The sequence below is a fragment of the Lontra canadensis genome, unplaced genomic scaffold (assembly GCF_010015895.1).
Source record: "Lontra canadensis isolate GAN:19392208 unplaced genomic scaffold, GSC_riverotter_1.0 scaffold47, whole genome shotgun sequence".
NCBI classification, from domain to species: Eukaryota; Metazoa; Chordata; class Mammalia; order Carnivora; family Mustelidae; genus Lontra; species Lontra canadensis.
In genome coordinates this window covers 1,928,468-1,941,700 of record NW_022631041.1, presented here as the reverse complement: position 1 = coordinate 1,941,700, position 13,233 = coordinate 1,928,468, and the positions used below count along the sequence as shown (strand labels likewise).

General features: G+C 37.9%; 1 protein-coding gene across 1 annotated transcript in view; it reads left to right on the top strand.

Moving 5' to 3' along the window:
- The first annotated feature begins 1,492 nt into the window (after window positions 1-1,492).
- TXLNB (taxilin beta) overlaps window positions 1,493-13,233 on the top strand; it is a 53,474-nt gene continuing 41,733 nt past the window's right edge. The window contains exons 1-3 of the mRNA XM_032873052.1: window positions 1,493-1,641; window positions 3,886-4,326; window positions 12,761-12,852. Coding sequence (XP_032728943.1) covers window positions 3,900-4,326; window positions 12,761-12,852 — 519 coding nt within the window. The 5' untranslated portion in view covers window positions 1,493-1,641; window positions 3,886-3,899. The remainder of the gene's footprint in view (window positions 1,642-3,885; window positions 4,327-12,760; window positions 12,853-13,233) is intronic.

Genomic DNA, 13,233 nt, shown 5'->3' with positions numbered 1-13,233 from the left:
CTATATCTGTTTAATGCACTCCAGTATGCCACCCATTTGTGGCCCTCACCAAGGACACATTAATTTAGAAAGAAGTACTTTTTTCTCTTACCCATTTTAGTTTACCAACCCTATCATCAAATGATGCATATTGTTGGGAACAGTTATCTATATATAACTTATACCTCCCCTGAACTCAGAGAAAGGTATGAGAAAATGTTTGGGGATAGAATATTTTAGTTCTTCTTTACTACTGTAACAATTTACCATGAATCTAGCAGCTTTAAAACAACACAAATTTATTGTTTTACAGTTTTGGGGGTAAGAACTCCACAATGGGTTTCACTGAACTAGAATCAGGTGTCAGCAGAATTGCATTCCTCCTGGAGGATCTAGAGAATAATCCACTTTCTTCCTTCTCCCAGCTTCTAGAAATTTCCCAAATCCCTGTTTCTGGCCCCACATCACTCTGACCTCTTTTGGAGTCCTTTTCTGACTCTGACCCTCCAGCTTCCCTCTTTTATCTTTAAGGACCCGTGTGATTACACAGGGCCCACCCAGATAATTATGGATAATCCCTCATCTCAAGATCCTTGGTTTAATCACATATGCATAGTCTCAATGTCTCTTTCATCTTATAAAGGAACATATTACCAGTTCCTGGGATTAGGATGTGGACATCTCTCTGGTGGCACTATTCTGCATACCACAATGGGTGTCATTATGCCCAGCCAGTCCCAAAAGCAGGAAGTCTGATGGAGGACCCATATTCTCTAGAAACAGAAGAAAAAGGGCATGGATGTAAGGTAAGAGAAAGGGGCATTTTATGGTGAGTGAAGAGAAGGTTCTTTTCCTGAGGAGGATTAAGGAGCAAATTGAAGACATAAGAGGAATGGAAAAACTTGGAAGAGCAGCTGTTGGAAAAGGTTCCAACTCAGGAAGAAAAAGTGACTATCTCCCCAAGGGCTTATCTGCGATGTGAAGGCGGTAACATGCTTAAGGTGTGGGATGTGAGACCAATTACACCAATTACCATGTCTCTGAAGATGCCACCAAACCCAGCCCCAAGACAGCCACCTCCACTAGTATTTCAAACTGTACAAACAAACCGAAGACATCAGAATTCAAGTAGTTCTCCCACCTCCTTTTTGTTATGCCATTGGATTCCCCCCGCCAAGATTCCTATGAGAAATCTGATGCTAATTAGACTTGCATGAGAAGGGGAAAAAAAGAAGATGAATCATGGACCACACTGGAAATAAACTAAGAAAAAAGAAAATGTGATCTCTGCCCAAAAGAACAACAGTGAAAAATTATACTTACAGAGGAGCCTATAGTGAAAATTTAAAATTTTTAAAGGACAAAACATGGAGAGTCTGATATGATCTACCAGCTGCTTCTCTTTCCTCAGATACTTGCCCAGGAGGCAGCTACCGAAAGTTGGGTGTATTTCTCTCTTGCTGTGTCATACACTGTTCCTTTCCTTCCCCACCCCCTCCCTGCTCTCCTGTCGCTTTGGTGCCTGTGAGTGTGTGTCGTTTCTCTCTCCTGTGTAAGAACACAGCTGCCTGCCGGTCTCCGGCTGGCTGTTGCAGCTTCTCTGACTAGCTTTTCGCAGCCTCCTGCCTCTCCTTCTCTTTCCGCTTAGCTCCTTGTCTTCTGGTAAGTGCGACAAACACTCCTCCAAGCCCTGTAAGAAGTTGCAGGGTGCGGTTTGTGGTGTTCGAAACTTGCAACTTTGAGATTGCCCGTGAACTGTAGAAGAACTTTCCATTGTTTTATTTATAATTGAAATGTGTTACTCAGGAAGGATTGTGGGTGATAATCTGCTGGATTCCCCATACAAGTGAAAAATTCTCAGAGAAGGAAAAAAAAGCAATAAAGTGTATTAAGAAGATAAAATTTAGAAATTATTTCTTGCTGTTAATTAATTAATATGGTAAGGAACGATTTAAAAGTAGCGGAATTCTTTGACTTTTTTTTTTCCTTTTTGTTGATTTATCTTGAGGCTACTTTTAGGAATTGAATTGTCTTGTGGTTTACAAAGATTCAGTTATTCTGTTTTAAAGTAAATGTGGGCTATGAGTTTAAAGGATATCCATGGAATTAATATTAAAAACACCATTGACTGTGGCCTCTGAGGAATGAAGAATAAATCAAATACAACCCAACTTTTGCAGTTAGACTAGCCATACTAAAACTCCTGTGGAAAGTCAGTTTTAAATTCATTGCTTTGAAGTTGGGGTTGACTTTAGATTTTATTCCATCCTCAGAAGCCTCCCTAACACTTTAAAACCCACATATGTATTTAAACCAGTACATGTTTACTGCTTTTAGTTTTGATTTTAAAAGGATTCTCTTCCCTTGATTTGCAAAGAAGAAGGGCTAAATGCCATGGCTCCTTTTAGAAGAGCTTAAAATAACTTCTGGCTGGACAGCAGGTGCCATGTATCTTTCTCCGATTTAGGGGAGGGTAAGTTATATATAGATGAGTGTACCCAACAAGTAGGGGTCAGGATAAAGAAATGCCAGTGATGGAAACAATAAGGCTGTTTACTGCATCATTTAATCATAAAGTTGGTGCATTCAAGTGGGCAAGAGAAAAAAGTACTTCCTTCAAAGTGAATGAGTACTTAAGTGGGCGGCCTAGGACTGTAGGTTGAATTTTCCGTTCTTGTTGGAGTCCAAGCACTTGACAGCCCCTGCCCTGAGAACAAAAGAGGAAGCTGTGCAGTATGGGGAACAGTATGGTTTTGTTTTTCCTCTCAGGCCACCACAACAGCAAAACCTGTGCATTATGAGAACCCCGTCATATTTTTATGCTGTTAATTAGCAGCATGACCGTTAAGCACCATTTACAAATAAAATGCACCATCACTTAAAGGCCTAAGTCAACTCTACTGCAACCCGAGAAATGAAGATAGCCAGAAATCCTGGAATTCTTTGACTCAGCTTGGACTTCAGCCCCTATTTCCAAAGAGGACATATTATATATGGATTATTTCTCAAGTTCATTCCCTCCTTATTCATTAAACATTGCTATTTCTTAAAAATTACAAAGTTATCCTGGAGCTTCTTGACTGAGAAAAAAAGAGTTGTAATCATTTTCTTTTCCTAAAGAAATTCCGTTTTTATATTGGAACAAAGAAGTATTATAGAAATTCAATAAATTATTATCTTGACCATCACCATGGTTCCAAACTAGTTTGTTGGTTAATTTTTACCTTCCTCCATTCTCCATTTTATTCCAAAAATGAAGCTAGTTTGAGCCTCAGAAAACATATTTTGTTGATGGATAATTAAGTGTTGCTCATTTGAGAAAAGGAAAATACTTGAAAAACAAGAAATTATTTCCTGTATATAGTATAATAATTCATTTATATCAATGTACACATATTTATCAAATCTTCACTTATGAATTAGAATAGAGTTTCGGAACGCTGTTGTTATGAGTGCTTTTAGTAAGTTCTGTGGCTCTTGTATTAAGTGTTTTAACTTTGAAAAAAAAAATAACACCACTTTAAACATTTTAAGTATAGACATCTCTGTACTTACAATGACCATAAGTCTACATAGAATTATGTAAGAGAGGGGTAACACAAGTTGGCTTAAGCAATATGATAAATAAAAAATGAAAAACAATATCTTGAATTATTCCATTAATGTCAGTGAAAGGAATTTCTACTGGAATTAAAGACCAAAACTAAAAATATGCTAATAGTGTGAATTGCTTTGGAAAAATGGCTTCCCACTGTTTCTACCTAACTAACTGCAACATCAAGGGTTTGTGAAAGTACATTCATTTTATGTTAGAAATTGTAATTAGTAGGTGGCCTTTTGGGAATATCCATACCTTTTACATATAACTGGGTTAACTATATAAAACTTGACTATGCTTACCACTAGATACTACTCCCAGTATGGAGGTGAATCACTCTGTACAGCTCTCAGGAGAACCCCAGTCAACACCTCCAGGGGACAGTTCATCATTACTGAGTCAAAATGGCCTGGAGAAGCAAGATGATAAGGATTCCTCAACCACACTCCAAACAATAGAGGATAAGGCAAGTGTGCAGTCTGAACAGGGAGTTCAAGATATCTCTGAGGAACTAAATCGACAACTGGAAGACATCATTAACACCTATGGGTCTGCTACTGAAAAAGAGGGTCCCGGCAAGGCAAAGGAGCCTGAGAACATAGAACCACTGGACAATGAGGATTTGGAAGGTGATGAAGCCACTGAAGAGACTGAGAGAGAACCCTTGTCTTCTGGAGAACCAACCACAACCAAAGAGCCTGTCAGCAATAAAGAGCAAAAATTGGAAAAGAAAATCCTTAAAGGATTAGGCAAGTAGTTATGTTCTAATGCATGACTTTCCTTTGATGATTCCTTCATCAGGAAGGAGCACTTCCTCCAACCTTTACTAAAAGCCACTGTAACAGCTTCTTGTAGGGTCTCCCTACACTTCCTTTGCTATACTTGGTGCTTAGCCGCTTCCTCTCAAAAGAGAAGAAGTGAACTTTTGAACATGTTACTCATCTACCCTGTTTCCCCAGTGGTTTCCCACTGCTCTTAGGAAGAGACTAAAATTCTTAACATGGTCTTTCAGGCCCTAATGGTCTAACCCAAATTAGTCTCCCTAGCTTTATCTCCCATCACTCTACACAGCATCTCCTTCCTGGACTCTCTGCCCCTATCACCACCACTACTACTACTGACTAATGGCTAATCATTCTGATCTTCTCTATTAGTGTTTTGAACATAGCATGCTCTATCCACAAAGCCCACATATATACTATTTTCTCTACCTAGAAATCCCTACATGTTCAGCCCTTGGGCACTTAACTTAGCATTTAGTTCACAATTCAAGTGGCATTTTCTTAGCCCAACTCTAGATAAGATCTTCTTGTTTTCCATTTCTGTTGTATCTTGTATTTTTCCTTCTGAGCATTTAGCAGTATATGAGAATGTTACATTTACTTTTTGTGATATTTGCTTAATGCATGTCTTCCCTTTCCCTAGCTGGTTTTAGCTCAAGAACAGGAACTGTGTGTGTATTCAGACATCACTGGATGCCTAGTGTTTAAGATAGTGGATGACACATGCCAGGTGATCAGTAAATATTTGTTATAAGGATAAATGAACAAGTAAATGAAAGGGAAATTGCTTAAAGCAAAGCTAGTGGAATCTGGATTTAAATAAAATATAAATATAGAGATTGTTTATATGTAAAATGATTATCAGATTGCTGAGTTGTATGTTCTATTACTATATAAAATATTTTTATTTCATAAAACTCTTTAAAAGGTATCAATTATAGAATGTCAAAAATTGCACAAAATATTTTTATTCTCATTAGTTTATTGATTCAGCAAATATGTATTAATACCTCATCTTTATGAGGTACTGTACTAAGTAAACAAAGATGAATAAGTCATCAAGAGCCTTTGGTTAAGGAGCTCTAAGTATAGAGAGAAAAACCTTGTTTTTCTAATTGTAATTGTAATCTAATATGTTATATAGGATAGTGCTAAGAACAGGCATGGGAAAATTTTAGGTGACCATGTGGGATTTTACACCAAAAATGGCTGTGAAAGAAGGATGAGTTAATTTATTAGCTACTAGTGAAAGCATGTTACTGTACATAGGAGAACCCCTCTGCCTGTCTTCCTTGGTGAATTTCACTGTGACACTCTGTACAAATACCACCTTCTATATGGTACATTCCCAGACACGCTCAGTAAGGGTTATCATCACCTTTCTTACTTCTCCATTAAATTTTCTGCATCAATCATTTGTTTATATACCTGCCTCCCAAGGGAGGTAGAAAATATATCAGGGGCAGCTATAATGTCTTACGCATTTCTTGAAGATAGTGTGGCAAAGTGAAAGGTCATGGGCGCTGGAGTCAGAACTGGGTTTAGATTCCAATAACCAGGTATCTATAAATCCCAAAATATGTCTGCCGGTGTGGGATATCACTATCTTACTTAGAACCCATTGTGGGCAATGTTTTCAAGAAAGGCTAAAAGACACATTTAAATAGGACATTTGACTCACCCAACATAAAGAATAAAATAACCCAAATAATACTTTAAAAATATCTACCAAGTTGCAAAGTGCAAGACTGAAATCACTCAAGGGTTCTGGATCTTTGGGAAAGAGAATAAAGTTGCTCTATGTTCAAAAGCTGTTTTTCCTTATCTAGCCAAGGCATTTCAGAAACGTCCCTTTGTATTAGCCATCGTTAAACTTCCCATAAGACAGTACAAAATCACATCATGGAGGGTTATGATTTCAAGTGCTCCTAATGGGAAATTCTTTTGCTTTATCATTTTATAACTATTTCTACAGAGGAATATGTATGTGTTGTATTGAGGGGATATGAAAAAAAGTAGGGATAAAATTAAAGATGACCAACTGTGGTTTCTTCTCTGTCTTCCATGAGTTATTTCAAAATCTATAGTGATGATCTAATTATCCGATTATCAAAAGAACTGTAGAGAAAGAAAACATTCCACAACTCTAATTCCACCACTGTCTCCAAGTTACCAGATTTCAACTGAATGTTTGATCAAAACTAATGTTTTGCCCACTTGTGTCCACCCTAACTACATGTGTCTCTGAACACCATTGGCATATTCTTCTAGGCACTGTAATGTTTCAGCTACATTATGGCTTAAACATTTTTAGGCTGATCGAAATATATAACCACCATTTTAAACATGATTTCAGCTGCCTGTAAGTAGCTTTAACGGGCTTCCTAGCTGTTAATCGTCTAGACCAGTAGTTTTCAAACTTAACTGTGCATTAGAACCAAATACAGAATTTATGAAAAATGCTGCTCCTGAGCACAGAAATTCAGAATTGGGAGGATTTGAGTGGAACCAAAGCACCAGGGGCAATTTTGATACAGACTGCAGAAACAATGATTCTTCTGTTTCAGAAAGTTCTTCTTCCACCCTTTTTTTTTTTTAATTTTTTTTTTAATTTATTTGACAGACAGAGATCACAAGTAGGCAGAGAGGCAGGCACAGAGAGAGGAAGGAAACCAGGCTCCCTGCTGAGCAGAGAATCCGATGTGGGACTCGATCCCAGGACCCTGGGATCACGACCTGAGCTGAAAGCAGAGGCTTTAACCCACTGAGCCACCCAGGCACCCCTTCTTCCACCCTTTTGAAGAAAAAGTGAAGTGCTGACGGTGGTCTTCTTTAGAATCTATTTGTACCTTTTATAGAATTTTAGGAAATCATTTTACCAGCACCTGAAAATATATCCTTAGATTTTGCTTAGCTACTTGATCAAAGATGAGTCTTCCATTATTTCATGTTTATCTGATAATATCTGCTTTATTGGTATTTTTGAGATGATGAAACATTCTGGCTCTCTAACCCAAAATTTTCCATAGTATATACTTTGGCATATTTGAGATTTCAGAAAAAGTTAAAGATTACTTACTGCCAGAATTCTTTGACTTTTGCTATATACAATGAAAATCTCCACTATAGATGGGCATAGTTTACAATATTTTCTGGACTAATTAGACCAAAGAGATCCTTCTTTCACAGAACACCTTTGATTATTTGGGAAATGTCTCTACAAACCAAGTACCTAGGACTTGTTTTTCCCTGAGAGACTTCATAACCTCCCCACAATCAACACACTATACACCAAAGCAGTTAGAGGAACATTTTTAAATCTCTTTAGTGGATAGAGCCACTTTCCCCTTGGCTTCTGAACTGAAAGAGACAAAAACAGAGTCCCCATTAGACAGCACTCTGACACGTCTTAAGCATCTCACTTACCTCTCCCACCCCATCCTCCAGACTCACAGTATCTTATTAATCACTTCTCTGCCAACAGTACGTGGGCCGCACAAGCACCACAAGGTAATAAGCACAGAACAATGATAAAATATAATATACTTTCTGATATTCTGGTTGATAACTGATTGAGTAGGAAATCAAAGGTTTGAAGCATAAACCTGGGAAGAAAACAAAGCTGATCCACAGGTCCAATCTGAGTTCAGAATACATCTAGTCAACCCACTAATTTTATAGACAGGGAAATTGAAGCTTAGAGGGTTTAAGAGTCTACAAAAAAAGGTTACTCAACTAGTTGATGTGATTGTGAGATGAGTCATAAAGGAAGCAAGGGGGCAGAACTGAAGTCACTAATATTGCAGGATTGAAGATACATACAAACTAATTGGTATATTGGTTAAGGAGAATTTACCATAACTCAGTTAATGGTTTTGCCTTTAGTTACCATGACTTTCAGTTGTATCTTCTGAGGAGCTTGACTAAGATGGTGGATTCCAAAATGTCTTTAGAAAGCCATTTGCTTACTCTTCCTTAGAAGGGGCACTTTCCCAGATGATTTGTTTCATCCATTTTTAGCTTGATTTCTAGTTTCACTGTGAAAGGGGAATAAACTGTTGCCTTAATACAACTGCTAAACTTTTGGAAGAGGTAGTAGGAGACCAGAAGAATTCAGGGAAAAGAGGAATCAACAGAGATTGCAAGGTTCATGAGTAGATTCACAGGGAAGTTAGATTTTAGACCAGGTCCTAAACAGAGAGAGAGGTTTAAAGAAATAGTTCAATTGGGACAGAAAAATATAACTTGAGCAAAGTAATTAGCACTCTCTTCTGATCAGAATTAGGAATAGATGTATTCATTTCTTACTGTTCTTTCTGGTGTTTTTCATTATAAGGTTTTGCTTTATTTTGTTTCCCCTGGAATAATCTCTTCATTTTTAGACTCTTAAAGGTTTTTTTTTTTTTCCTTTTAAGAAAGTTTTCTTTATAGTTAGAGTCAAGGAATTACTAATAATTCAAACATATCATCAACTGACTTAATAAGAAGTCCAGATCCACTCCCCAACTGGGTGAGAGGCAAAAGTTCCAAGTACATAAAACAAGGTGACCAAAACACGAAAGATATAAAATGTGGGCCAAATAAAAACAGTGTAACTAGAAAATACAGAGTAGGCAGTATTTTAAAAACTGATAAGCCATTAAAACCAAGCAAAACAAACAAAAACCAGACTATGAGAAGTAACAATGAGGGATAAGAAAATCCTGATAAATTTTAGAAGTCTGTTGTTTTTTCCCCAAAACATTTTGGAAAGACAAATATACCATCCAAACATTGTTAATTTTATTGTTGTCTAAATCAAGCTAAAAATGGTTAAATTTATTCCAGTCATGGAATCAACAAATCTTAAATGCTAAACTCAGAACCCATTTAGTCAACTTAATAATTTTATAGAGAGGGAAATTTAGGCCTAGAGAGTTGAAGAGTCTATAAAAAGGGTTAATGCATCAACTAGTCAGCGACACAGTCTGTTCTAGAACCCAGAGTCTAGTCCTTATCCTTAGTCCAGTGTGAATTTAAATACACTGTCCTTATAATCAACATACACAAATCTTATTTCTCTCAAAAGATATCTATAGATACTCAGAAATTATTTGCATCAGAGTCACTATTTTTAAATTGTGTTAGAAAACAAAATTAACATTGAAATTTGAATCTGGGTCTAACATTTGAAACAGAATATTCACGATCTTTTCTAGCTTTAAGATTCTGCCATAACACATAGAAAGCAGGGAGGGAGAAGAGAGACACACTTGTGTGTCCAAGACCAAATTTTAGCCCCAAATTTCTAGAAGATAATTTTGGTAGAGAATAAGTCAGGGTTTAGACACTTACCAAATCTGCATAAACGTAGTATAAATAAATAGTTATCACTATGCCAAAAGTTTAAGGAAAATTCCCATCCACATTTATATAGCTGACTTCATTATCTCAATTTAAGTGTTTTAATTTCTTTGATGTAAAAATATTCCCTTTGTAGTATAATACTCCCTCAGTCTACAACTGTGTCTTTGGCCATAGCCATGTGTGACACAGCCGCTCTTGTGGCTCATGTGGCCCTACCCCCTTGTAGACTTACTACAAAACTGAGTGTTTTGTGGAGGGAGAGCCATATGCCCTTCATGTGCCTTCCCCATTTTCAATGGGGACTTCAGGTCTGTCCCTCACTTTTTTTATGACTAATCTCACAATCACACTGCTTTGGAATGACACACTGGGGGAAAGACAGGTCACTCGCTCCTAATAAAATGTCCCTGAAAAAAAGTCAGTTTGTCTCTTGTGTCCGACACTATCACCAAATGACCTCATTTCTGTGGAATTGTAATTACAGCCTCTAATAGAAGATGAGCAATCCCTTTCCTAGTTCTCTTCTTCATGATAATACCACACAGCATTCTAGTCTGGAAAACCAATGGAAGTCTAAAAATTAAGCTCCCTGATGTCACAAATTTATTCATTCTGTGCATGCCTATCTCCAAGTTCCTGGATATTTGTGTTGTTTTTGTTGAAGGGCAAAATCATTTTTGAAGGATAAATTGATGCTTCTGAATGTTGACCTTTTAGGCAAAATAACAGCATGTGAGATCAGAAAGATCTCCATGAGGGTGCCCAAAACAAAACCCTCTTCTCATGGTTAAAGAAAATAAAAAGTTAAGATACATGGTGTGGAGAGAAAAAGAGACTTATTGTACTCACTCAAATGTTTCTATCTCCCCCAAATGAGACACATAATGGTTTTATGTGACCATAATCATACTGAGAGGTTTCCTAAGCATATATTCAATGGCAGAGGTGAGAGTAAGATCTGTCCTTCACAAAGTCAATCACAGAGTTGTCTTCAGGACAGTGTTCATTTAATTCACCTGCTACTAATGTGCACACGTTGGCTTTGCTTTGTTCTACTATTACTGACATTTACTGAGAACTTGCCATGGACCAAACATGATCTCGGTTCTGGGCCAAATCTGATCCACAGCAATCTCTTTCCTCTAATAGATGGCACTCACTCAGGACATCAGTCTTCATGTGGCCCCTTTCCCAGACTGAAGACAAGGGGGGAGGGATGTCCCGACCAACGCACATCTCTCGTGGTTGCTTAAGAACTAACTCCGAGGGGCGCCTGGGTGGCTCAGTGGGTTAAGCCTCTGCCTTCGGCTCAGGTCATGATCCCAGGGTCCTGGGATCGAGCCCCACATTGGGCTTCTGCTCAGCAGGGAGCCTGCTTCCCTCTCTCTCTCTGTGCCTGCCTCTCTGCCTACTTGTGATCTCTGTCTGTCAAATAAATAAATAAAAATCTTTAAAAATAAATAAATTAATTAATTAAATAAAATAAAATAAATAAATAAAAAGAAAAAAAAGAAAAAAGAAAAAAAAAAGAACTAACTCCGAGCACAGGCACAGAGGAGGTGGGGCAGCAGTGATGAACAGTTGAAACTTGGCTCGATATGTCACAGGCCATAATTGGAAAGCTGGTGGGGGGCCTCTCACACCCACCTTCTCCCCGTCTTAGGCCATGTCTCTAATCTGAACTGACTCACTGGGCAGAGATGGACAAAACCAGCTGTTAGCAATGAGGTCATGTTTTTTTAAGAAAAAGTTTCCTTTTATTTCTCTGAGTTTCCTGGCATCCAAATTCCACATGGGAATGAAGGGATTTAGAGCAAGTAGACAAACCTTGGATTCAAGCCTTGACTCTTCCAGTGTTAATTATGTAACTTCGGACTTCACTGGGCCTTAGATTTTTAATCTATAAAATTAACCATTTGTCTGAATCTTCTTTAAATTCCTTCTAGACCTAAAATTCTTTGATGCCATTAGAGTTAGCAGATATAGCAAATAAAAGTACAGGATGCCAAGGAGAATTTGAACTTCAGTAAACAATGCAAAAGTTTTTTTAGTATAATCATGTCCCATGTCCTGTATTTCATCTGGCAACCTTAATTTCATGATTTATCTGCCTCTCCAGGATAAAAGCAAATATTCTAGCAAAAGGGAAATGCCTATTCTTAGGGAAAAGTTGTCAAAGTTGTTAATATTCTCACATAGATTTACATCAGGAAACATGGCCTCTACTGTGTGGATTGACCTTCCTATTCTAATTAGACAGGACTGGCTGTCACTGTGTTCCACCTTGATCAGACACTTTGAAAAGACATCATCAGGGGTATATGCAGGCCCCAGGGTCCCTCTCCTCCCTGCCAACACTCAGCCCAATGGCTACTTTAAAACAAGATTTCCAGGCCCACAGAAAGGCAAATGCAGAGGCTGAGCTGAAGAAGACAAAAGGAAGAACAATGAGGAAAGAGAAGAATCTGAGATTCACCATCCAATAATCACGAACAGATGAGTCTTAAAATGTAGCATAAATTCCAAGTGGGATCAGAAAAGGAGACTGTCAATGAAGATTAAGCCTGGGTGGGAGGAAGGAAGGGCCAGGAAGGCTGAACCCATTATCACAAGAGACCCAAAAAGGCCTGTGGATAAGGCCCTCCAATCTTGGCTTGGTTTTCCTTCTATGTTGATTTAATTCTCTGCTAGGTAGGAAATATGAGCGGAACATTCTCATCCAAACCTCACAGAATGCATTCACACAGAAAAACAAGACAACTGGTTACCCCCCAAAAGAGAGAAAAAAAGTACTGAAAGCAAAAAACAAACCCAAAAATGGCAGACGAAACTGTCCAGACTCTGTGCTTTGGACTGGAAGTCTAGAACCAACGCATCAATGCGGGCAGTTTGGTGGGCGTCAGAAGTTTTGATTGGCTGCTCTGCCTCTTTTTTTTTTTTTTAATTAACCAATGGGTGAAAATAGGTGACTTATACAAAGTCAGCATTTTTTATTCTTTTGAATATTTTCAAAACATTTTTCTAAATGTCTTGATGGGTTTTGTTTTCTTTAAAGGCAAAGAAGCCAACGTGCTGATGCAAAATCTGAACAAGCTGCAAACACCTGAAGAAAAACTGGATTTTTTACTCAAGAAGTATGCTGAATTGGTAAGATGAGCTCTTTGTGTCAGAGAGGTTCAGGCCCTGGTTGGAGCTGAGAAAAGACCATTCGTTTTTTGGGGACCTCATTAGAGACTATAGCTGGTTACCTCACACAAGCCAAAGAGAGAATCCATAAAAGCAGAATTTTTTTTTTAAAGGAAAAAAGAAAGAGAAAAACTGAGGGAAAACAGCACAACCAAGAAAGAGGATAACGCTGGAGTCTATTGGAGTCTAGCCTTCAATTATATGTATAATTTGGGGAACAGAAGAGAGAATTAGAGATCATTGAAAATTGTAGCTATTTTAAAGTTCTTTTTGGGTTTGTAAGAACACAGAAATATACTCGACCTAAAGGCAAACTTTCATTCAGTTCTTGTGCCTAGGTAT